Raw genomic sequence first — 26114 nt, forward strand, 5'->3', positions numbered from 1 at the left:
TTTTTTCCACCTCATTCCACATAATTTTGCATTGCTATCATCTCTATTCAAAATTTACAGAGTTGTATTTAAATTCAGTTAGCCAAGCTATAGTACATAATTAGGTTTGATATAATGTTTAACAGATTCATTAGTTGAGAATAACACCCAGTACTCATCATACTTAAATTAAAAAAAAAATAAATGAATGAACAAAAATTAAATAAATAAAATTTGCAGAGTTGTAAAACTTTGCTCTACACAATGGCTCCTCTATCCCTGATTAGGATTTTTTATACTTTCACTGATTTATTCCAAACACAAGTAACTAAGATTCAGTGGTTTAATTAAATAGGAAATTCTTCTCCTTTTTTTCCTGCAAGAATAGAAGCTCAGAGTTAGCTGTTGCTGCTATTGGTTCTGTTGCTCAGGAATGTTGTAAAGGATGTAGGTTTTCCCTACTTTTCAGTTTTCATGGTTGCGAGATGGCTGCCATAGCTCCTGACATCACGACCATGTTGAAGGCAAGAGGGATGGTGCAGAAGTGGTGAAGCTTTCTCCCTTTCCCAGGAAACAAAAGCTTTCCCAGAAACCCCTCAGTGGATTTCCTATTCACTTAGTTTGTCAGAACTGTATCATGTGATGACACATTGTTACAAAGGAATTTGACAAACAAGTATTTGGCTTTTTTGCTTCTAGAGTGGATGCTATCCACAGTGAAGAAGTGAGAACAGCTTTCAAGTTTGCCATTAGTGCCTGTGGCACTACAGATAAACACACTGCTCACTAGAGACCATCACTGTTAACATTTTAGTATTTATCTTTCTGGTGTTTGTTGATGTATTTCTCTCTCTGTATTTATAAGATCCATGGAATCTCATTTGTAATAATCCTGTTGGTTCTAATTCTGATTTCTCTCTTATAGGGATAAAGCTCTTTCTTACTTTCAAATATGCCGTGAAGCAACATTTGAGGAAAGCAGGTGCCTACAGGAGCCTACTCTGAAAGGCACAGCTTAAGGCACAGAAGCAGGATCTTCCAGCCCCAGAATGCTCTGGAAAACAAGAACTTTTGCCCCAGATGATCAATTCATCTTCCATGTTCTGCTCTTTGAGTTTCTAGAATTTTGTGGAAGTAACAGATCCCACTGCAATGGCAATACCTAGCTTACCTGGTTGCCATTTTGGTTTCTCCTAAGTTTGTTGGTGCATGGCCACAAGCATGCCTTTCCAGCACCTCTCGTGAGCCTGACACAGAGCAGCCCTCAATAAGTGATTTGTTGTATGACTCACTGACTTACTCTTTGACAAAGTCATCTCTTGCTTTTAAAGAAATGGTCAGTAAAATAGTAATGATGGCGCTAGGGGATGAATAAAAATAAAAAATGGACTTTTTTTTGTGCAAACACTTAAAAAAAAAGTTATGTGGGGGACGCCTGGATGGCTCAGTTGGTTATGCGGCTGCCTCTGGCTCAGGTCATGATCCCGGGGTCCTGGGATCAAGTCACGCATTGGGCTCCTTGCTCAGCAGGGAGCCTGCTTCTCTCTCTGCCTCTGCCTGCCACTCTGCTTGCTTGTGCTCTCTCTCTCTCTCTCTGACAAATTAAAAATAATAATAATGAAAAAACAGTTATGTGGGTGAGTAGGAGTGCTGGATGGAGCAGAATCCCAGCATTTCATGGAGACTGGCAATGCTTGATGACTACACCCTTTGGAAAGTGTTTTGGTTTCCTGGGACCTTTCAGGGAAACAACATCTCTTCCTTCCAGAAACTCTCTTAGGACTTGGCTAAGGTTCACCCTGCTCACAAAGTCATCACCATCCCACCTAGCCCTCCATCCTGCATGAAATCTTGATTGCCAGGGAGAGTAGAGGGAGATGAAACTTTAAAATGAAGATATCCTCTGTGCTTGCTTCGGCAGCACATACACTAAAATTGGAACAATAAAATGCATATATCTTCCCTTCTGTCTTTCTACTTAAAGTGTGGTCCATGGACCAGAAGTATCAGCATCACCTTGTTAGGAAAGTAGGATCTCAGGCCCCACCCTATAATGGCTGAACCAGAACTTGAATTTTTATGAGAGCCCCAGGAGATGTGTGCTGTACACAGGAATGAATGTTCTAGAATCCTCTGGAATATTCTTCTGTGTGTCATGCTGGTAGCAGAGCTTGTCTTTATTTTGGTGTTTTGTTTGGTTTTTGTGACATAATTTTTAATTTTTTAAAATTAATTTAATTTTTAAAATTTTAATTTAATTTAATTTTTTTTTATTTGTTTATTTGACAGAGAGAGACAGAGAGGTCACAAGTAGGCAGAGAGGCAGGCAGAGAGAGAGAGAGAGGGAGAAGCAGGCTCCCCGCCAAGGAGAGAGCCCGAAGTGGGGCTCGATCCCAGGACCCCGGGATCATGACCTGGGCCGAAGGCAGAGGCCTAACCCACTGAGCCACCCAGGCGCCCCTAATTTAATTTTTTTTAAAATATTTTTTCTGGTCTGCTATGGTCACAAAGGATCTCTTATCATTCCTAGGACTGTGACAGAATAAGAAGAATACAATTAATATAGTTTGTGGGAGCCTTCTGAGTTCTTGCTCAGTTCTTGCTGTATCCTGTAGAGATTATACTTTATCTCTGCCCAGTATATTGTCACATTAAACAAAATCTATCTATGTGATTTTGCTCCAGAAGTTCATATTCTGGCAGAAGAGGTCTAACAGAGAGAAGTTCAATTCAGATTTCCCTTTGGCCAACTTCTTCCTCCTTCACTCCGTCAGGTCCAGTTACCCTCACCAAGGTAGGACAGACCCAGCCTATTCACTGTCCAACCACACAGCCCAAGGTGATCACAAGTATTACAACCAATCATGTCTTTTCAAATAGAGGATTGGCCGATCATTGAAGTGCAATTTTAGAAGGATAGAATGGTAGCCAAAATATAAAGCACAGTCTTGCTAGGACAGCTCAACTTAGTGGAATACTTGCTCCACCTGTTATCAAATTCTAGAGAGAATTAAAGTCTAAAACGTATCCCCCTGCTGGTTAAAATCCAAATACCTTGGCGTGCAAAAGAATTAAAAGTCAATAAAGTCTCTCGCTTCCTTGTATTAAAATTAAAAAAAGAAACTAAGGAACAAAATTTATCTTGCCTTTCTTATTTGAGTCAGAACTTGTCATTAACCCAGTGAGCCACCCAGGTGACCCCAGAGCTCATGTTTAAAACCAGAAAGGAAAATATCTTCTTGACTTTTGGACTTTGCATCTGCCATTCCCTCCTCCTAGGATACCTTTCCTCAAAATCCAACTGATTTTTACCTTTTCTTGAGTAGTCATCACTTCCACCAGGGAGCATTCCTTGAATCTCCTGAAGTAGCATTAGATGTTCCTGTGTGTGTCCCTAAGGGCTTCATGCTTTCTAACCCTGCATTATAACTTCTCTTTTTCTTAGGCATCTCCAGTGTAGACTGTGAGCTCTACAAGTACAGGGAATTGTATCTAGGGGATTCTCCATAAATACATTGAATGAATTAGTAAATGAAAGATTACTCTCCATTTTGAGGATGAGGAAACGGAGGCTCAGAGAGGTTAGGTAACTTTCCCAGCATCACACAGCCATCGGTGACTGAGCTAGGCTGTGGGTTCTTGATCACAGACCTCCTCTTCCAGACCCTGTGCCTCTCTTTCTCCATTTCTTCCTTTCACCCCAGGAATTCTTAGTTTGGGGATACAGAAGAAAGAAAAAACATTTACTATGGGTCAGCTTACCACCTAAGATGGATTCAGTTAGCTCAGTAATGATCCTGGGTTAGACAGTTGGAGGACAACATTACACTTGATTGATGGAGGCTCAGTCTGTTATTTGTGGCAGCCACAGCCTGAGAGGGAAGCTGACCCACGAGTTCACTTATGATAGCTTGGTTCTCAGTGTTTTGCTTGTGCAGAGAGTTCAATACGAAGCCACAGTTCTAAGGAATGGTGACAAAAGACGGCATGGCTCCTACCCATCACAAGTTGTGGTAGATTGATTGCATCGGTGGCCTCAAGAGGGGACTTCCAACTCTCTACACCCCTTCCCTGACACTTTGTGACCTCTTATTGCTCTCACTCAGGCTTGGCCTTGAGACATGCTTTGGTCAGTAGAATGACTCAAAGACAGAGGGTTTCACAATTGGGTGTGCATGTCTTCTTGCCCCTTACAAGGTTAGTTTTACTTGCCCTCGCATCCTTGCCTCCACCCTGAGACCCCACCCAGCTACCTTGCCGGAGTGGTGTGAGAAACATGGGGGACAGCCATGTCACCGCATTGTACCAGCTGAGGCTGTCCTCCGTCGGCAACCTGTTGGACCTATAGCTGGCCGCAGTCAGGTGAGCAAGCCCAGCTAGTGTGGCCCTGCTGCCCAACCCAGCCAACTCAGAGACCGAGGAGCAGCAATCAAGTATCCCTGTTTTAAGGCAGTGAGCTTCAAGAGTGATTTACTCAGAAGTATTCTTTGCGGGTCTTTACTAACTGATAGAGTAACCAATGGATTATCAACATCTTGTATTTAATTGCAACAATTTGGTACATATGAAAAGAAGGACTGGGGTTTTCATTTTCTCTTAGCTATCAGGATCTATAAATTTGTAATGCTTAAACTTCTTCCTGATAGAAGACTTACACAAAGGCTTGTCTTAATGATGATGTTACCTGTGGGTCAAAAATACAGTGGCCTTAAGGAACCATATAATTATATCTATATCTCTTTCTATATATATTTAAGGGGACATGTGCTCTCATTTTTAATTTGTTTTTTATTTTTTTAGAGAGAGAGAAAGTAGGGGGAGGGGCAGAGAAAGACAGAGAATCTTAAGCAAGCTCCACACTCACCACAGAGCCTGACTTGGGGCTCAATCTCACGACCCTGAGATCATGACTTGAGCTGAAACCAAGAGTCAGATGATTTTTTTTTTAAGATTTTATTTATTTATTTGACAGACAGAGATCACAAGTAGGTAGAAAGGTAGGCAGAGAGCCCGATGTGGGGCTTGATCTCAGGACCCCGAGATCATGACCTGAGCCGAAGGCAGAGGCTTAACCCACTGAGTCACCCAGATGCCCCAGGAACTCTATATTTCTAAGGTAAGTAAAGGCTGTAGCCTCCACAACAAGAATTTTTCTTACTCTAAACATCAACCTACCTTCTGTATGGCCCTTTCCCCCGCCACCTCCAGTGCCTCTACTAGAGGGAGAAAAGGGACTCAAAATAAACACTCCATCATTCTCCAATCCTATAAATATAAAGATCCATTCAATCAAGGAATATTTCTTGACCGCCTACAATGTGCTTTCCCCAGAACATTATAATAATTGAAAGAATGTTGAAAAATTGAAGTAAAGGAAATTAGAACTGAAAACATTTCAAGTTTAAATATCTTATTTTTTCCCCAAATCAGAATTTATTAAAATTTTACTTTCTTGGTTTTGATGGCAGTAAACTCAATAATATTTTCAAAATCGAGTTCTAGAAAAAAAATTCAGTCTTAAAAAGTACATTAATGGATAATTTAGATAAATGGATAAATTAATGGATAAAATGGATAAATTGTCCATATACACTATGGAGTATGATGCCTCCATCAGAAAGGATGAATACCCAACTTTTGTATCAACATGGATGGGACTGGAGGGGATTATGCTGTGAAATAAGTCAAGCAGGGAGAGTCAATTATCATATGCTTTCGTTTATTTGTGGAGCATAAGGAATAACATAGAGAACATTGGGAGAAGGAAAGAAAAGTGAATTGGGGGAAATTGGAGGGGGAGAGAAGCATGAGAGACCAGACTCTGAGAAACAAACTGAGGGTTTGGAGGGGAGGCAGGTGGGGAGTTGGGTAATCCTGGTGGTGGGTATTAAGGAGGGGCACGTATTGCATGGAGCACTGGGAGTGGTGCATAAACAATGAATCTTGGAACACTAAAAAAATAAAATTAAATTTAAAAAAAAATTCAAAAAATTAAAAGTACATTAAGAAAATATATATAAGGGTACACATTTTTCTTTTTTGCCACGGGGAAAAAAATGATGACCTGGCATAGTCCCAGGCATTTCGGATGTTGGGTTTATCATGCATCTTCTTGCATTGATTTTTGATGTTTTGAAATGTTGCATTGACATAGTATTTATCTTGATTACTCAAGGGATTGCCTCTTTTTCTATTGTGCCTGAGGTGGGTGCTTTCTTCTCCCTACCCTTGTGCTGGCCCTGATCATGACCTTTTGGGGGCAGATTTACACTAGTTCTTCAGGAAGTAGGACAATCTCCTTGGCACCCTTTGCCTAAAACCAATTATTGGTAACACTGTGCTAGTTGCACCTGCTTTACATGTAAAGCGAAAACTAGAGTGTGACAATGACGGATGTCTCGTGTCACCTGAAGATGACCTAGAGCAGGTATACCTATACTATTCTGAGATCTGTATTATTATTATTATTATTATTATTATTTATTTATTTTTGCTCTTGTCAGATGAACATTTTTTTCAACTTCTCAAACCTTTTGAAACTTGTTCTGCTTTCATGGCTGCATGGTGGTCTGTGGTATACATGTGTTATAATGTATTTAATCTGAGTTATGTCATCTCCAACTTTTCAGTGTAAACAATGCTGTAAGGGACACTGTGAGCTAAATTTCAAACACTCTACAATTTAAATGCTTTTGAGACCAGTGATAGGTTGTGAATGGGGAGAAGCTTGTATGTCTTGTTTAATGTCTGGTTGCAGAAACACGTAACTCTACCACAGCTGTCAAAACTTTCTAAACTTCAAATTACTCAAGAGTAATGTGTACTCAAGAGAAGCTTTCCATTATCGGTTCTGAGTCATCTGGTCACCTCCTTGTCTTAACTTTCCATTCCATTGTGTCTAAAGCTATCAACCTTTTATTTGTAATACTCAGCATGTTGAATTATAATCAGATGTTCTTGTGTTTTGTCTTCATTTGTCTCTGTATGCCTATGACCAGCAGAAGACTGGGCTCACACATGGAATCTATAACGTTTGTGGAATGAATGCATCAAGAAAGTGTTGTGCCAGTCTGCTGCACAGTAATAGGACAGGGTTCTGATATTCTTCCCTCTGAAGGACATGTTCTCCCAGTTTTCCAAATCATCTCCTGCTCTTGCCCAGCGACTGAAACAGGGTCCTTTTCCATTTCCAAGCACAACTCCATGATAATTCCATTACAAATACTACTATTTCCAAAATGAAAATGGGTAGTTAGGGCAGTTTCCCTAAAGGCAGAGCCTGAGACAGGGATTTTGGAGCTCATGATTTATTGAGGGAATGTTCTGAGCAAAGAGAAGGTAAGGGAGGCAGGATGTGGTAGAAGAAGGATGTGGGTTCAGCCAGATCCCACGGTGAGCTCTGGATTGTACCTCAGTGTCTGCCCCCCTTTGAGGCAGGTTTCATACCCGTGTCAGTTAGTTACGACACGGTGCTGCCCTCGTGGTATGGGGGAGGTGTGTTGCAGCTCTTATTCAGCTGGGGCCAATCTGCTGAAGGGACAGCTGGACCGAAAAGAGCTTTAACAGAAGACATCAACAATATTGACTACTTCTCCCCATTCCCATGACCATTAAATATGAAAAAGAACGTTGTGTTAATCACTTAGATACTGCTTACCTGCTCATTGTAATCAAAAGACAACTGACAGAATGGGAGAAGATATTTGCAAACGACATATCAGATAAAGGACTAGTGTCCAGAATCTATAAAGAACTTAGCAAACTCAACACCCAAAGAACAAATAATCCAATCAAGAAATGGGCAGAAGACATGAACAGACATTTCTGCAAAGAAGACATCCAGATGGCGAACAGACACATGAAAAAGTGCTCCATATCACTCGGCATCAGGGAAATACAAATCAAAACCACAATGAGATATCACCTCACACCAGTCAGATTGAACTGCATTTTAAAAAGTTTGTTTCAAATGATGCTTCTTAGACATTAGGATAAGAATTTCCTCTTGACAATCTTAGGGATTATTTACCATTATTATTTGGCTTTATTGAGTCTAGAATGTAATGGTGTTTGTATTTCCAAATATACTTTTAATCAACTACTTTCATCTTTTAAAAAGAAAATTAAAAGCTTCAGAAGGAGACATTTCTAATGCTTACCCTGGGAGGGGAACATCTTTTTTTTTGAAATCCTATAATGTACAACGCACGAGAGGACTTACCACTTTTCTCCCTGAATGTTACATCCCTTTAAAATCGGTATTAATCTTTGTAATGTCTCATTTCTATGGCCTTACTTCATGAATAATTCCTAAGTTTGATGAAATTATCCACTGTGTGTGATTTGACACCTTCAAGCTGCATCTGTCTTTGCTACAAGTGTGGGCTTACTCAATTTACAAATCTAGTTTTTGACCATAGGATCTCACATGGTGTTTCTTCTTCTTTCTTACTTCTCAGGAAACCCCTTTCTCAGGAATTTGTGAGTGCTGATGAAGTAGACTCCGGTCTCTGCTCTGAATGTGTTTCTCCCATCTTGACTTTGATCTTTGTCCAAGTTCCTCATAGGCTTTCCCCAAGCATCTGTTCCACCCAGCACAGTGATCCTTACCCATGGCCAGGTCCAGTCCACAGAATGCCGAGACTCCTCCTGACTTGTGCTGTAGGCAATAGGTTCTGTCTCCAGTGTGGAACTGCCATTGTGTCCTGGTCCCCGGAGCTGCTGTACTTGGGCACAGAGTCACTTCTGACTCCCAAATGTGGTACCATCTCTCATCTATCCCTTCCCTTAAGGGACCTCCATGTAGCCACACAGGTCTGCTTGCTGGACACACAAACTCTCTCTACCTTTTTGTCTTCTCTCTTTTTTTTCCCCCATGGTTTCTTCCCAAAACTTCCATGAATATCAACTCATGCAGGTAGGTGTTTTAGAAGCATTGTAAGGGTACATCCTGATTGTTTGCCAAAAGCATCTCAACTCTACCTCTTGCCCAGCCAAAACACCCAGCAACAAGTAGATAAGAAAACTCAGGAGTTTTGGAGATGTTAAAGAATTTGCACAAAGTCATTTATCTATCTTATGAATATTTATTAAGTCTCTACTGTCCAGAAACTGGGGCTGGGTTACAAAGAAAGACACACACACTGTCTTTCCTTTCATGGGACTTATGTTCTAATGGTAGGGGGAGACTCAATAAACAAGAAAGTGAAATATTTGAAATCTTTATTTTTGCTTTTGTCACAGTGGACATCTTTTCAGTGCATCAAACTTTTGAGATTTATTTTTTTAACTTGTTGTTTTTCTGAGTGGGCTGGCTGCCTTCTGTTGACTCCTTCTAATGCATCAAGTTGTCTGTCTGGAATGCTGACATCTTTGGAGTATAACAGTAAACTTCCTTGGCCTCTGGCTTCCTGTTGGTTTTAGCCAATGGGAAACACCAACAGGATATCAGAAAAAAGGAGGAGAATGAGGTCAAAGCATTTGCTCTGTCAGCTCCTTTCCTGTAGGTCACCACAGGCTGTCTGCCCCTTGAATGAAGACCACAGCTCCATGAGCTAGTACACCAACCCTTAACAATTACAGTTTCTTACGCCTAGTCCATGATGAAATTTTCTCAAGAGCATCACATGTAATTCTGAGACCTCCTCAGCTTATCCTGTGATTTTATTTCTATATAAAATGCAAAAAAATTTAGAAAGCTTCAGTTATAAAATTTGGGGTATTGATATTTATATATTTTTTTGCATGAATTACAACACCTCCTCCTCTCCCACACATTGTGATCACTACATGACCACCGTAAAGATAAAACAAAAGGCCAAAGTTGTCTGGATTTCACAGAAAATAAGTTCCGACAAAATCCACTGGGTAAGGAATATGAGTTTGCCGACATCCAAGCAGGTCAACCATGCACCTGTTTAAACTTGAATGAGACCAGTAGTTTCTTTATTTCTTTATATGTTATTGAGATTAAAGTCATACAACATAAAATTCACCATTTCAACCACTTTAAAAGTGTATAGTTTGAAGGATCTTAGAACAGTGAGAACAATGGGGCACGTGGGTAGTTCAGTTGGTTGAGCGTCTGGCTTTTGATTTTGGCTCAGGAGGTTAGAGGCACTGATGTGTCACACGGTCAAAAATCCAATCCTTTCTTTTGACTCCAAAAACTTAACTATTAACAACCTATTGTTGATTGGAGGCTATACCGATAAAATAAACAATTACTACATATTTTGTATATTATATACATCATAGACTGCATTCTTATTTGTAGTAAAGTGAGCTAGAGAAAAGAAAATGTTAAGAAAATCATAAGGAAAATACATTTACAGTACTGGACAGTATATCTATCTATCTAGATAGATAGATATCCATGTGCAAGTCGACCTGTAATTGTGGGTCAACTGTATGTTCCAAGGGCAAGGTTCAGTTGATTTCCAGAGAACCAGATGCTGACTTGTACTGTTTTAGTATTAAGTCTAGACTGCTGTTCTGATAGGGCATAAATACTGGGCTCTGCTTGGTTCTTGCATCCTGTTTCTACAGGGTAGAACGCTTTCACTATATTTTCCATTTCCAGTCGATGCTTCTATGGAACACCGCCATTTCAAAGTGTGGGAAGTTTGCTGAGAAACAACGGTTTCTTTGTCTTTTTAGAGAGAGGAAGAGCTGGGGGTGGTGGTGGTGGGGGAGGAGCAGAGGCAGAGAGAGAATCTCAAGAAACTTGTGCTCAGTGTGGAGCCAGTGGCAGGGCTCATCTCAGGACCCTGAGATCATGACATGGGCCAAAATCAAGAGTCAGCCACTCAGTCCACTGATCCACCCAGGTGCCCTATAGAAGCAACTGTCTTTAAATGAAAGCAAAAAGGCGCACCTGGCTGGCTTAGTTGGCAGAGCAGGAGACTCTTAGCCTCAGGGACCTGAGTTTGAGTTCCATGTTGGGCCTGGAGCCTACTGTAAAAAAAAATAAATAACTTTAAAAAAAATAGGGGTCTCTGGGTGGCTCAGTCACTTGAGCGTTGGACTCTTGGTATCTGCTCAGGTTATAATCTCAGGGTTATGAAATCGAGCCCTGCATTAGCTCTGCACTCAGTGTGGCATCTGCTGGAGATTCTCTTCTTCTCCTCCTGCCCCTCCCCCACTCATGTTCTCTCTCGCTCGCTCTCTCTCTCTCTCCAATAAATAAATAAAATCTTTAAAACTAAAAAAAAAAAAAAAAGCAATGGTTAAATGACAAGCAAAAGAGGAAGTGGTGTTTGTGTTTTGTGTTTCCTTCTTTTCTTGAAACGTGGTTTCCTCTTGCATGACAGTTGATAAGAAAGGCTTGGCTTCTGGTTAGAATGGGTAGAGCCAGTGTAAGTGCCAGGGTGTGTTTTGCCTGGCAGCTTGGTGAAAAGCAGCTGGCTCAGCCAAAGGAGTTAAATGAAGAGGGTTTAACAAAGAGACTATTTATACAGGTGTGGGGAGGCAAAAAAAAAAAAAAAATTTGGGTTCAAGGCTAATTGAACCCAATTCTAGTGTGTGAGTGAAGTTTTTACCTCACCCTAAATGAGACACCAACATCAGCTGGGTGCTCTACAATTCAACTCCATCGTGATGCCATCTACCTGAAACTAGCATAGTGTCAGATTCCATAAGAAAAAGGCTCAGTCCCACAAAACTGCCCCTGCCCCACCTCTAAAGCCAGAAAAGCCGGGTGATCACAATTTCCCCTTGGAGTTTTATTAATTTGCTAAGGTGGCTCACAGAACTCAGAGAAACCTCTTACTTACTAGATTACTGGTTTGTTATGAAAGGATATAACTCAGGAGCAGCCAGATAGAAGAGACGCACAGGCTCAAGTGTGGGGAAGGGGCTCAGGAAGTTGGGAGGGCACTGAAAGTTCCAATCCTCCATATCTCGTTGGTTCCCCCTGGCAACCAATCCCCATCCTTAGGTGTTTTCCAAAAGTTAACATAAACCCAGCTGTGATGAAAAGGGGCTCGTTACCCATTTCATTGTCTTGTGATACTACTGTCCTCCAATGTCACAAGAGACCACATATTGTAACAAAAGATGCTCCCATTGCCCTTAGTGCTAGGAAATTCCAAGGGTTTTAGGAGCTCTGTGACAGAAGCAGGATGAATGCCAAATATATATTTCTTATTATACATCACAATATCACAGCAGAGCTAAGGGAAACCAAGAAAGGATGGGGAAAGGGGAGGGAGGGAGTAGCAATAGGGGTCACTCTTATCAGTCTTTGTCTTAAAGGGGCAAGGGGATGGAACAAGTATAGGAACCTGAGATGCCTTAACCCGTGACAGAAGGATCTAACCATTGCCCAAATGTGCAGGCACTGCAGGGAAGGAGGAGCTTGGGAAATGAATATCCCCATCTCTCTCTCCTCCAGCTTTACACCTTCCTTCCACAGCTACCACTGGTCAAAAAAGGGTAGAAGTGAGAGCGCAAGGGAAGCCTGATAATGCAGTCCATATAGGACAGCCTCCCAGTGCACAGAGCCGAGTGGAGAAGGATGGAAAACAGATTCTTTCACCATAACCCAAAATGAATTGTTACAAGCTAGGAAAGTTTGAAAAGCAACCATACCCTACTGAACTGTTCCTTAGATTGGGCATTTGCTTTCTTGGATTTTCAAACCCTAACCCTAACTGACCGGGCTTCTGCTATGGTGACAGTGACAGTCTCCTGCTCCATCAAGGAGAGATGAGCAAGTAGGAGTTAAAGAAGAAGATCACCAATGGATTGTTCCTTCTGATGGTTTCTGCTTTTGTTATTTCTCAGCTTGTTCATTGTCTCAGGGACCACTCTACTGTTTATCTGTGTCTCTCTCTGAGGTTTTGCGTTCATATCTCCAAGAGAGAAACCAGCTGAATGGATTGGCCAGTCAGCATCCAATACGGAGAAGTACTCTAAGGTAGACTTCTCTGCCTGGGCCACCTCATTGTTGGTGCCGAATGGACCAACCCATGGTCCCATCAACTGTGGTTAGGAGGGGCAGTCCCATGGTATCATGCTTGACAACACATGTGTAAAAATTTTCTTTCAGTCCACTTTGTGATGGGTATCAGTTCACCTTACTTGGGTAACAAACCACCCCCAAATTTCATTTCTTTAAAATAACAACTATATTATTTTGTTCATGATTTTGCAGGTCGGTTTTACTTTCCTTCTGGTCTAGTCTAGCCCTGCTGGTCTCTGATGAGCTCATCCATGCATTTGCGATTAGTTGGTGGGTTAGCTGGTTGCCAGATGGTCTAGCATATTCTCACTGCTCATCTGGAAGGTTGACAACCAGAGTGGTGGATTGTTGATTAGGGAGATTTATCTCTCTCCCACATGGTCTCTCATCCTCCAGTAGACCCACTTGGGTTCATCCACATTGTGATCTTGAGGTTTCAAGTGCAGCAAGAGAGGGCAAGCCCCGATGTGCAAGAACTTTTCAAATCTCTGTTTCCATCCTGTTAGCTGCTGATCCAGTGGCCAAAGCCAGCCACATAGTCAAGTCTACAGTCAGCACAGAAGGACAACACAACAAGATGGGGGAGTTCTCTCATCTGTTTGGGCAAATATTCTGTCATTTGTAGAAAACGGGCTGTGAGTGCATGAAATGCTTAAAATTTCAGGGATTTCCCATGGATTCAGGAATTTCAGTTTAACATTCAGACAGTTTTAACTTCAGCTCAGCTGACAGTGATAGGCTTACACCATCTTTCATTTATCATTCAAAGAAACATTTTGAGTACACCTGGAACGAATATTTTGAGTCTCACATGGAAGGACTAACTGCCTGCATACCCTATCTAAGTGATTATTTGAATATTTCATTGCACTGACTCTAATGCATTTATAAGATAAGTGGGACACCAAAAAAGGAAAATATTTGTGGTAGGGATAATAAAGCTATGCCTCATGAATGCAACAAAACTAAGATAAGGAGCAAATCACTAGGTGCGTGTTTGGACTTGCTAAACTAGGGTTTTGTTGGAGGGGGTTGCCGTGTTTGTGCTGGCTCTTACAAAGATTCTTCTAATATGAACAAGAAGAAAATTTCAGGACACCATGCTAATGGGACCAACTAAGAATTTCATCAGCCACGTAGATGAGTGTAATTATGTTGGGTGACCCTATCTCTAAGTCCAAGAATACGGATATGTTGTTTTCCCAAGACGGTAAGCTGAGAAGTGATACCTTAATAGGGAACCAGGTCTATCCATAGAGACAGTAGTGCAGTGGGATACACTCTCCCACAGTCTGGCCTTCAACTCTCTAAGAATTTCACCCACTAAAGGAACCTACTCAACGTCGGATCCATTTTCTTGATGTAGACAGAAGTTGGCGCCACTCTCCACTACATGATTTTCTGCACTGATCATTGTCAAGATTTCCAGATTCACTCTTTGAGGCACTTTAATATGATCCACTTTAATGTAACACACTATTTAAGTTGCCCAAGCGAAAAGAGAACTAAGGGGCTTTGCATTTTTCCAACTGCCCAGTCAACGCCCTCAGCCTTCTCAGGCACTCACGAAGCTCCTTAAGAAAGTGGAGCTCAAGATAAGAAGTGATGTACTTCCTTCTTCGTTAGCTTGAGAAGCTACTGGACTGGGTAAGAAACAAGAAATTTTCATCTTGTGGGTAAGAGCTGGTTAGGTCTTTCAAGAGAAAACAGAAAATGTTTCATGTGTGTTCTTGGGTCTAGAAAAACATCTGGTACTGTAAAAGTGTTCAAGGGGATCCTGTTATATGCCTTTTTGCTTTGTTTCTGAGAGGGGCTGTATGGGCATCATTTTCCAGCTTCTGCTTGGGCAATGTGTGTATTATGTGGTGCAGAACATACTGAAATGCTTTGGGATTCTTGACAGAGATGATGAGTTGTGTATTAAGGAACTTAATGTGAGTCAAAGTATGGGCAGACCTTGTTTTACTATATTTTGCTTTATTGTACTTCACAGAAATGGCATTTCTTTTTCTTTTTTCTTTTCTTTTTTTTATAAATTGAAGATTTGCATCAAGCAAATCTACTGGCACTATTTGTCTGAAAGCATTGGCTCACTTCCTGTCTCTGTGTCACATTTGGGTTATTGTGATATTTCACATTTTTCATTATTATTATGTTGTTTGGTGATTTGTGATTAGGGATATGACTCTCTGAAAGCTCAGATAGTGGTTAGCATTTTTCACTCATGAAGCAACTTTTCATTAGAGGAAGTACATTTTGTTGAAACTTGATGCTATTGCATACTTGATAGATCACAGTGTAATGTAAACATATTTTTTATATGCACTGAGAAACCAAAACATGTATCTGACTTGCCACAGTGAGGGAGTTTGGATCCAATCCTGCAATATCTCTGAAATATGTCTGTGATAAAGTTCCAAGAAACAGAGTCTGAAGCAAACATAGTATAGAATCAATTTGTGGTTAAAAATGAAGAAAACAAGACCTAGAAAGATGAATAGGTTTATCCAGGTTGCATGGTGAATTGACAAGCTTGTCACACACCACATGCCTCACCTCCATGAGAAACACATCAGCCCAACTAAATGCATTCGTTGTATTATTATTGTATGTTTTATTTATGGCCAAAGTGACCTAATGTACATGTCAGTGTTCCTCCAGCTGCTGTGACCCACTAGTGGGGAGCAGAGTCATGAAACCAACTTGATGAGTAATAACCAGTATTTTAAAATAAATTTAAGATGCAATCATCATACAATGTCAAATGCAGCAGATTGATTTGTGAAACTTGGTTGAGTTCTGTCTCTGTCTGATGGAATACATGGATCTCAGTCAAAAATCTCTCCACGTCAGCATTGCTAGAAATGTAAAGAAAGCCAGACGCAGAAAGACAAATGCTGTATGATCTCACTTACATGTGGAGCTCCAGTACTCACGTTCATGGAAGCAGAAGGTAGAATGGTGGTTGCCAGGGGTTAGGGAGAATGGGAAGTGATGGTCAAAGGGTACAAAACTTTAATTACTCAAGATAAATAAGTTCTGGAGATGTACAATTCTACATGGCGCCCATAGCTAATAATACTGTAATTGTCTACTTTAAATTCGCTGAGAGGATAGATCTTATGTTAAATATTCTTACTGCATGCACGCACACAACTAACCACAGAGGGGCAGGAGGAAACTTTGGGAGGTGATAGATATCTTTATGGCCGTGATGGTGGTGATGGTTTCATGAGTGTGTACTTATGTCCAAATTCATTGAGTTGTACACATTAAACATGGACAGCTTTTTACCTGCCAATCATACCTCAGTAAAGTTATTTTAAAAAGTGAAAAGACCAAATCAGCATTGCTAGAGGTCTTGGCAGTTCTGGAAAACGTTATCACCTCTTCCATGTAAAACACTTATTTTAGTTAAACCAGTTTCCAAAGAGGCCTCCAAAAAGATTCATCCTCATCTACATCCAAAACTAATGATGGGGGCGCCTGGGTGGCTCAGTGGGTTAAAGCCTCTGCCTTTAGCTCAGGTCATGATCTCAGAGTCCTGGGATTGAGCCCCGCATCAGGCTCTCTGCTCAGCAGGGAGCACTTCTTCTCCTCTCTCTCTGCTGCTTCTCTGCCAACTTGTGACCTCTGTCTGTCAAATAAATAAAAATCTAAAAAAAAAACCCAAAAAACTAATGATGTACTGTATGGTGACTAATATAATAATAATAATAAAAAGAATCATCCTCATCTAGACACAATTTTGATTTTGGGTTTTTTTTTTAAGATTTTATTTATTTATTTGACAGAGAGAGTTCACAAGCAGGCAGAGAGGCAGGCAGAGAGAAAGGAGGAAGCAGGCTCCCCGCGGAGCAGAGATCCCGATGTGAGACTAGATCCCAGGACCCTGAGATCATGACCCGAGCCAAAGGCAGCGGCTTAACCCACTGAGCCACCCAGGTGCCCCTTGATTTTGCTTTTGTAAAAATTTTTAAAGTTATCTCTAAACCCAACGTGGGGCTTTATCTCACTACCCTGAGATCATGACTCACATACTCTACCTACTGAGCCTGCCAGGAGCCCCGGACACAATTTCTTTACAGTGTATTCTGTAGTAGGTTTTTGGAAGGGAAGAGAACTAAGAATGAAACAGGGAAATGGATGTTGAGAGAAGGGAGTGGACCCAGGAAGTGATCAAGTATCAGTCCTCAAAGATGCTTACGTACAGAATTTGACTTGCAATTAGGTGGTATTGTCCATTGCTGTAAGCAATGTGGCCCACTGGTTCTGCATTTGGGGAAAAAGTAGAATCGAGTATCTCTAGATAGAGCCCAGGGTTTTCAGTTCCCCACCGTTCTCCTTGCTTCCCCAAAATGGCCCCACTTATTCTTATTACATGTTTTGCACTTAAGAGGTATTGGGGCTTGGGATCTTGGTGCAAGGGTTATACGGAGGCTTTGGACTCAGCCTGAATTTTCTAAGTCTTAGCTTTCCCTTTTGCTAGCAGCATCAGCTGGAGCAAGTGACAGAATCTCTTTAGGTCTCGACTTTGTCATTTGAAAAGTGGGAAGCTGTTATTCGATCTACATTATAAGGTGGTTGTGAGCTTTCAGTGAAACAATAGTGTCGGAGCACTTAGTAAGGGACTGGACCTACCATAGCAGTTCCATGAATGTTTTTAGGAAGTGAGAACAGAAGGCTTAGAGAAGGATCTGTAGCAAAATTTGATTTACATGCTAGACGCCAATACCTAATATGTGACTAGGCTGGTCAGGCCAACAGAGGTAAGAGTTTTTTTTATGGGATAGGTCTTCTCAGGCCACTACTTTGTTTTGGGGGGAGCTTCACAGGACCCTGTTAATTCTCATCACCACTTGATAGTGGGTCAGTCAGTCCTTAATACACAAAGTCATGGCTATAACCAGAGTCAGGAAAGAGGCATGGGAGACCTCCATCACTACCACCATGACCACCAACGTCTTCACCACCACCATGACCACCGTAAGCACTACCATCATCAACATTATGATGTTATTATCACAGGCACCACCATCACTACTATCACTGTCATCACCAAAACCACTCCCTCCACTGGCCCCACTACCCTTTATAGTACTTACACCATTACTGGCATCACCATCATTGCCATCACTTCCACCTTCACCAACACCATCACGTCCATCACCACTACCATCATCATACCCTGTCCCCATGACAGTTAACTTTATTCAGCACTTGTTACATGCCAGGCAGGTGCCACAAGGTCATCTTCACTGCACCAGCACCAACGTTATTAGAAGATATATGCTCTTTCTTTCTTCCTTTTTTTTTTTTTAAGATTTTATTTATTTATTTAAATTTTTTTTTTAATTTATTTGACAGACAGAGATCACAGGTAGGCAGAGAGGCAGGCAGAGAGAGAGAAAGGAAAGCAGGTTCCCTGCTGAGCAGAGAGCCCGATGCGGGGTTCGATCCCAGGACTCTGGGATCATGACCTGAGCCGAAAGCAGAGGCTTTAACCCACTGAGCCACCCAGGCACCCCTATTTATTTATTTATTTGACAGAGAGAGAGAGAGAAGGAGAGAGAGAGAGAGACCACAAGTAGGCAGAGAGACAGGCAGACAGAGAGGGGGAAGCAGGCTCCCCACTGAGCATAGAGCCCGATGCGGGGCTCGATCCCAGGACCTGGGATCATGACCTGAACCAAAGGCAGAGGCTTAAGCTATTGAGCCACCCAGGCGCCCTGGTATATGCTCTTTCTTAGCGCCATTTTGCAGAATGAGAAAACAGGCCCAGAGACAAAGTCCCCAACTTAGAGTGACTGAACTGGTAGCTGCCGATTTGCAATCCAAACTTGGGTTTTCCTGGGCACCGAGTCTCATATAACTGCTTATAGCCAATAGCTAACTGTGGGTGAAGGGTTGCAAGAATCACCCCACAGGCGGACCCAGAGAAAGGAAGGACCTGCCAAGAGAATTCATTTTTCATCCATTTAGTTTCTTCTTCTCTGAAACTACCTTATTGCTGTTATTATTTTCTTATTGCTAAAGTCACATATAACATATAGAGCTAGTTAAATAAAAAGAAATTTGAGGGGCACCTGGGTGGCTCAGTTGGTTAAATGGCTGCCTTCAGCTCAGGTCATGATCCTGAGGTCCTGAGGTCCTGAGGTCCTGGGATCAAGCGAGCCCTGCATTGGGCTCTCTGCTCAGCGGGGAGCCTGCTTTTCCCTCTCCCTCTGCCCACCTCTCTGCCTGATTGTGACCTCTATCTCTGTGTCAAATAAATTTTTTAAAAAACCTTAAAAACTAAATTTGAATCACTCACAATGCCATTCTTCTATTAACATTTACAGAATCTCCTTTAAACGTCAGATAACGTATTTTGCTCTATTACCTGCCTTTATCCTAACGCTAGATTACAGTTACCTCCCATGTTATGTTAGTAGCCTCCTACAGCATGTTTTTCATTTATAATATCTGATTACTGGCGTTACACATCTTTAAATGCGGCCTTTCTTACATTTTATTCAAGACAGCATTTTACCTTTACATGCTCCCACTTACATTTTATGAAACTATCCAGATGCTTCCGTTATATCTTCCCCATTGGTGCCTTCACTGGCACCACATTTGATGGTTTAACAGATTTGAGGGCATGTAGTCTTTGCTAATGTGCACTAGAGGTCTTATCCTAAATCTTAATTGCTCCTGGCATTACCTGAGGACAGTGCTTTTTGCATTTCAAAATGATAGCCACAGAGCAAACACTAACAACTTAAAGCCTTCTTTGAAAGGCTCTTTTTCAGTGATGGGCCTCACTGCCATTGTTTTCTCCAGGAGGGGACTTAGGTTTTGAACATGAACTACCTTCACTTCAAAATTCAAATGGCATCCAAATGTGAGATGTGAAGTCTCCTTGCTCCTGCTTCCCAGCAGCTCAGTTTTGAAAGGCAACAGGTGGCTTCCAGGAATATTTCATGCAAATGCAAAATCGTAATATGGATATATGTGCGTATGCCTTTATATGTTTGTGCTTAGTTGTGTATGACATACATAACATAACTGTATAGAGAACAGCCAAACCCACATAATTGTATAGAGAACAGCTCACATTTGTGCATAGTTTCCCTGCTGTGTAAATGTATTATAAATATATGTATGCATATTTCTGATTGTGTATAATGTGCTAATGTCTTCTTTATTAACTCCCCGTCTTACACAAATGCTAGCACACATACTTCTACCCCTTGGTATCTATCTATCTACTGAATGAACAATATATCTTAGGATAATCTCCTCTTTTTTATTATAGGACTTCTCAAACATACACAGATGTAGTGACAATGGCATCAGGAACCCCATAGACCCTCCACTCAGTTTTAGCAACCATCAACACCTGCCCAAACTTGGATCAAATGTGTTCCCACTTGCTCCCCAAACCATTCCCTCACTCCAATTATTTTGACATAAATTCTGCATAGTGTACGATTTTGCCTGCAAAATTTTAGTGTCTATCTCCAAAATACCAGGACTCTGTTTGTAGCCATTTTATCATACCTACAGCTTCCTCTGGAGCAACCATCTGAGTAGACAGATAAGGAAACGGAAGTTGAATTATCATGTTCACGAGAATTTCTTTTTTTTTTTTTAAGATTTTATTTATTTATTTGGCAGACAGAGATCCCAAGTAGGCAGAGAGGCAGGCAGAGAGAGAGAGAGAGGAAGGGAAGAAAGCTCCCTGCTGAGCAGAGAGCCCGATGTGGGGCTCAATCCCAGGACCCTGAGATCATGACCCGAGCCAAAAGCAGAGGCTTAACCCACTGAGCCACCCAGGCGCCCCTGAACAACCATTTCTTTAACGTTGTCATGATGCCAGGCTTCAAACGTTTAAAAAAATTATGTTTGATTTGGGATCCAGTAAGACACTGCAGTTGCAACCAACCAACTGTATTTCTGTGTCTTTTTAAATCTAGGTCTCCCCTATGTTTTTCACCCCTTAAGTTTTTTGAGGAGGGTGAAGAAATTGGATAGTTTGTCCTGTGGAATTCTTCACAGTCCAAATCTTGGTGGTTGCGATCGACAGGGAGTTTAAATTCCAGCAGGATATTTGTTCTGTTAGGGTACGGAGTCGACCGCCCCTCAGTTAGACAGAGAACACTCTCGATAAAGCAAGTCACACAGCAAGGTTTATTTCCAGCTAGCTGGGGTCCAAGTATCCGCCCGGTGCTGCGGGTTTCAACAAGGACCCTGAGCACTCAAAGCCAAGGGTTTATATAGCATTTTCAAGGCACTTCTCCATGGCTACATACATATCTTGTGCCCCACTTTGACAGTTTTTAACTTTTGCCACCCCAGCATCACCCTGGCGCCATCCTGGCAGGTAAGTGAGATTTAGGTTTAGAAGAAATTTAACTTTATTTACATTTCCTTCTGCCTCTGCCTCCTTCAGTTATATGGTGGGGAGGGTGACCTTAGGCCTTGAGGAATTGAGCCACTTGTCTCTGGAAATTGGGCCATTGAAGAGATAGCCTTTTTGTTGTAAATCACCAGGACATTTGCAAACCAAGGGAGACTCCTGTCTTGCAGGATTGTGATCTCTGCAAGTTAACTATTTGTTTTTCTTTAACATCTGGTCCCTGTGGCCTAATGGCCCTGGTGGTATATGATTAAGTTGTTTCTTAGGTTTTAGCTACTTTCTCTTATCTTAAGTTACGTGCCACCACGTGGGCTGGTTAGGGATGCTCTGTAAAATGGCTTCCCAGCCTTCAGGATGGCCATTGTTTTGCTAACCCACTCTTACGGTGCAAGGTGCCAGCTTTTGCTTTGCCAAGATGGCTGTACTTATGTCAGGGCTAGACTCGAGGTGGGTACAGCCTTGTTTTTCTTGGCCTTCACACTTGGAGCTGGTTTCTGGGACTTGTTTTTAAGTCCCTTGGGGGAAGGGGATCAGGGACAGTAAAATAGGTCCTTACAGTTCCTGTGGCTGGGTTGTAAGCTTGTTTCCTAGAATCTAGTCTCCTTCGATCCTCCTCTCCTGGAGGTAACTCCCCAGAAGTGGGTCAAAAGATCGGCCGAAATTAAAGGGTTTTGAGAAGCGTTAGCCACCTGGCCTCCAAAGTCTGTGACCCACCGAAATTGACTTTCATGGGGCTTCTTCATTCCAGACATCCTTGCCACGTCCTGCTTGAAAGAGCTTCTCAGATTGGTGCCCTGATATCTCAGTGCTATGGGAAGCAGGTGCCTGCCCCTGCTCTCAGGTAAGTGCCCATGAGCCCAGCATCCTAGTTTGGATTGCTCCCCCCCCCCCCCCCCCCCAGTTTGGGCACTCTGTGCTGAAGTGATTGTGTGCACCAGTCCTATTAGAAACTCTCACGCTGAGTCTCTTAATTGGTCTCCCCAAGCAGAGCTGAGACAAAGACTTGGGTGTATGTAGTTTATTTGGGAAGGGATCCCAGGAGGCCCAAGGAAGGGAGTGGAGGTTGCCAGACCAGGAGGAGACAAGAGCCGATGAGGGGTGTGTTAATGAAGAGTTACTCTGTGGGTAAGTGGCACTCAGGCCTGTTGGGGCACCTCTAAGAGAGAATGCCTTATGTGCTTTAGCAAGGCTAGGAGGCCGGGTTATTTACCCTGGTTCCTCATCCCTTGCTGCTGGATAGCCACTCTCGCATAACTCCCAAATATTTTGGGCTTGCCCTCCACAGTCTGCAGAAAATGCCCTCTGACAGAAAGATAGCTATTTGCATGCGTGGGAACCCCCTCTGGGGAAGTCGGAAAGGGGATACTTGAAGGACCTGCTACACTGGTCAGACTACCTAGAGGGGCCATGTTTGGAGTATTACAGTTTAGTGGTTAAATAACCCGGATCCACCCACCGTTCTACTCTGGGATTTTGGTTCTTCAAAGCAATACACAAACACCACAAGAGGACTCAAATACAGTTTAAGGCAGGTTTGGGAAGGAGATCTTATTAGCAAGCATGTGATGTCCAGTACTCTGTGTCAGGGATGGGCAAACTTTTTCTATAAAAGGCCAGATAATTACTGTTGTCAGCCCTGTGGGTATTTGGTCTCTCTCTAAACTCACCGACTCTGTCTGCACTGCCATGTAACAGTAGCCCCAGGCATTCTCAGACTGATGGGCATCTCTGTGTTCCAGTAAAACTCGATTTATACACATAGGAATTTGAGTTTCATATCATTTTCACGTACCATGACATTTTGATTGTTTTTAGCCATGTAAAAACTGAAAACCGTTCTTAACTCACGGGCCATATAAAAACTAGTCCTGGTCTGCGTTTGGCCTGAGGGCAATGGTTTGCTGACCCTTGCCCCATAGGAATCAAATATTTCTTTTTGCGAAGAGAGCATTCGCAGGGAAAGTACTGATATTTGAGCATTTTTTGACTTAAAGACATGGCCATGTCCTGTGATTCAGCCCAATACCATGAGTCCTTTAAGGTGATGAGTACCCATAATACGGAGCCTAGTAAATATTACAGAGGACGTAGGAAAAGCAGGTGTTGACCTGTTCAGGGGACTTGTCCTGTTCTGCGATAATCCAAACGGGCCATAGGCAGATTTCCTCGTTCCATATGATTCGAATCCAAATTACCTCGATTTTACTTGTCATACTTAAGCCACTTGGGGGCTGGTGTTAGCTATGAAAGTAGATGCCTCCAGAAAGAGAGAGAGAGAGAGCGCGCGCAAGCATGCATGAGTCATGGCAGGTGGGTAGGGATAGAGGGGAAAGGAGAGGGAGAGAGAACCTGAAGCCCATCCCATGGTGAGCGGGGAGCTCTAGTGGGGCTCCATCTCACAACCAGGAGATCATGATTGGAGCCCAAACCAAGAGCCCAATGTTCAACCGACAGTGCCACCTAGGCACCACCCTAGATGCCTCCAGGTTTTAGCCAAGCACCCCAGCACAACCTGCTTACAATGAAAGGGATGCAGGAAAATCCGTCTTTCAAGTGCCTGGTTATTTGCCACCTATGTACCTTGAGGAAGTGATATTAGGACGTGTGTAGGGAAGTTTTCCGTAGGTCTGATTTCATCCCAGACTTTAATATAAAGCTTTATCTAAAAACGTGGGAGACATTTTTAGATCATTCTACAAAATGGACCATGCCCCAAACAGGCTCATCCTTTCCAAATTCGCCACGGTTTTGGACTCCAGAATTTTTATGGTCTGTGCTATTCAGATCCCCTCTTACTCCAGAAAAAACATGGGTTTTTAGCAGTCAGACCTGTCCTGTGCAGGACGACAGCCACCAACCACCTGTGGCTCCTGAGCACTCCAAATTAGGCCAGCCACCGTGGAGATCAGCGGCACATGCAAAATTCCTACTTGATTTCAAAGACTATCTTACACACAGAAGGGATCGTAAAATATTTTATGAATAATTTGTCAGATATTTAATGCGGGTTGAAAGGATCCCCTCTTGGCTCTATCGGGTTAACCGTAGTGAACCTAATTCCCCCTGTTTTTCTTTGCCTTTAAAAAAAAAAAAATGTGGCTACCAGAAATTTTAAAAGGACCCATGTGGCTTGTACTTTGTCGCCTTCGGACAGGGTGGGGTAGAGGTCTGGACAGGCCCAGAAAGACCACGGCATAGGAAGGAGGCTGGCACTTGACCTTTTGGTACTAGATTTGGAGAAAAGGAGCTTTCTGAGCCACTGGTTTTTCAGAAATTGGGACACACAGCTTGTGATACTGTGATTTATAATAAGAAATACATATTTAGGCTTTGTCCCCACCCCCAACCCGCACACAGCTCTTAGAACCCTTGGATTTCCCGTTTCCCAAGGAGAGAGTGATAAAGGTGTCTTCTGTTATGGTAATGAGGCGATTTGGGAAACTCACCGCTGGTCAGGGGATAGGGGCGGGGCTGGGAGAGGAGCCAATCCTGTATTTGAAGGCTGGACCTTTCAGGAGGAGCAGGAGAGCGAATCCGGGCTCAGGGCCAAAGATCTAATCAACCCTGGGGGTGCGAGGTAGCCTCCTGAGGCCGGGGAAGGCTGGTCTACTGGGGTTGGTGAAGCTGGAGGCCTGAGGAGAGTGGCCACCTCTAGAGGAAGGGCATGGAGGTTCTGCGCCCTCCCCAGCGCCTGGCCCCGCCCCTCACCCGCCTCAGGTGTTCCCACATGATACCTTTTCCTAATAAACCAGCAATCTGGTAACCGAACTGTTTCCCTGGAGTCCTGAGTTGCTCTAGCAAAGTAATGCAACTCAAGGAGGTGGTGATAACCTAGGCTTTCCATGGCTTCTAAAGTTGGAAGTAGGCTCGTGGGAGGGAGCCCCCGTAACCTGTGGGATCTGATACTGTCTCCAGGTAGATGGTGTTGGAATGGAGTTAAATTGTAGGACACCCAGCTGGTGTCAGAGCACTGATTGTTGGTGTGAAGAACACCTCTCCCGGAGTCCCCCTCCCTCCACCCCAGCTTGAAATTGGGGGCAGACCCTCTTACAGCTGCAGCCAGATGGCCCCGGCATGCTTCGGCAGTAGATGCCCCCTGGGACTCGGGTGTTTGTAGCCTGCTTGGAAGGACCTGTGGTGAAGTTAGCTCACGTGTGCCCCGGCCGTGGGAGACGAAACCCCTAACCCCATGGGCTTCGGCCAAGCTGAACTGTCCTCTTCTCGCCGTGCCAGGTCTCAGCATCCTGCTGGCTTTGTCAGGATCAGATACCAAGAATTCTGGAGGTGAGTTTACTTACAACCAAATGCCAGGGAAAGGAAATTAGGATCTGGCAACCTGCTGGGGAGGAGGGGTGGGGAAGAGGCCCTTTCCAAGGGAGACTACATGAATCTCTTCCGCCTTCTTCTACCTTTTTCTTGCAGCTCCCAAGCACTGCTTGCCCTTCTCCATCATCACCGCCATTTATGTAGCCTTTGCACCAGGCTCCATGCCAAGCAAATTCTGCACGTATCCCATTCAGTCCTGGCATTCCAGCAGAGAAGGTCTGGACAGTATTCTCACTTGACCAGCAGTGCTCTAGGGAGGTAGCTGGCTCAAGGTTGCACAGCTGGTGGATGGTGGATTCTGTCCTTTCTTTCCCAGAGCCTGTGTTAAGTCATGGCAGGAGATACTTTTATTTTTACCCCACGTCTTGGGTTGGGTGTCCCCCAGAAGCACACCCTGAGAAAAGGACCTGAGAGCAACTCATTTATCTGGGAAGTGATCCT

The 26114-nt window shown here is 42.9% G+C and overlaps 2 protein-coding genes across 7 annotated transcripts in view; both read left to right on the forward strand.

Moving 5' to 3' along the window:
• ADGRE1 (adhesion G protein-coupled receptor E1) overlaps nucleotides 1-1368 on the forward strand; it is a 47465-nt gene extending 46097 nt beyond the window's left edge. For all 3 annotated transcript variants that reach the window (XR_009350565.1, XM_059159704.1, XM_059159705.1), the window contains one exon: nucleotides 905-1368. Coding sequence is in view for 2 of the 3 variants with exons in the window: in XM_059159704.1 (XP_059015687.1) it covers nucleotides 905-910 (6 nt within the window). In the remaining variant the exon portion in view is untranslated. The remainder of the gene's footprint in view (nucleotides 1-904) is intronic.
• Nucleotides 1369-4939: 3571 nt separating this feature from the next.
• The window catches only part of LOC131823398 (putative adhesion G protein-coupled receptor E4P), a 54655-nt gene continuing 33480 nt past the window's right edge, over nucleotides 4940-26114 (forward strand). The window contains exons 1-3 of one of the 4 annotated variants that reach the window (XM_059159706.1): nucleotides 4940-5095; nucleotides 22096-22188; nucleotides 25581-25631. In XM_059159706.1, coding sequence (XP_059015689.1) covers nucleotides 22158-22188; nucleotides 25581-25631 — 82 coding nt within the window. In that variant the 5' untranslated portion in view covers nucleotides 4940-5095; nucleotides 22096-22157. Of the gene's footprint in view, nucleotides 5096-14503; nucleotides 14591-22095; nucleotides 22189-25580; nucleotides 25632-26114 lie in introns of those variants that run through there. The other 3 variants (XM_059159707.1, XM_059159708.1, XM_059159709.1) reach the window with 3 other exon arrangements.

The sequence above is a fragment of the Mustela lutreola genome, chromosome 2 (assembly GCF_030435805.1).
Source record: "Mustela lutreola isolate mMusLut2 chromosome 2, mMusLut2.pri, whole genome shotgun sequence".
Lineage (NCBI taxonomy): Eukaryota > Metazoa > Chordata > Mammalia > Carnivora > Mustelidae > Mustela > Mustela lutreola.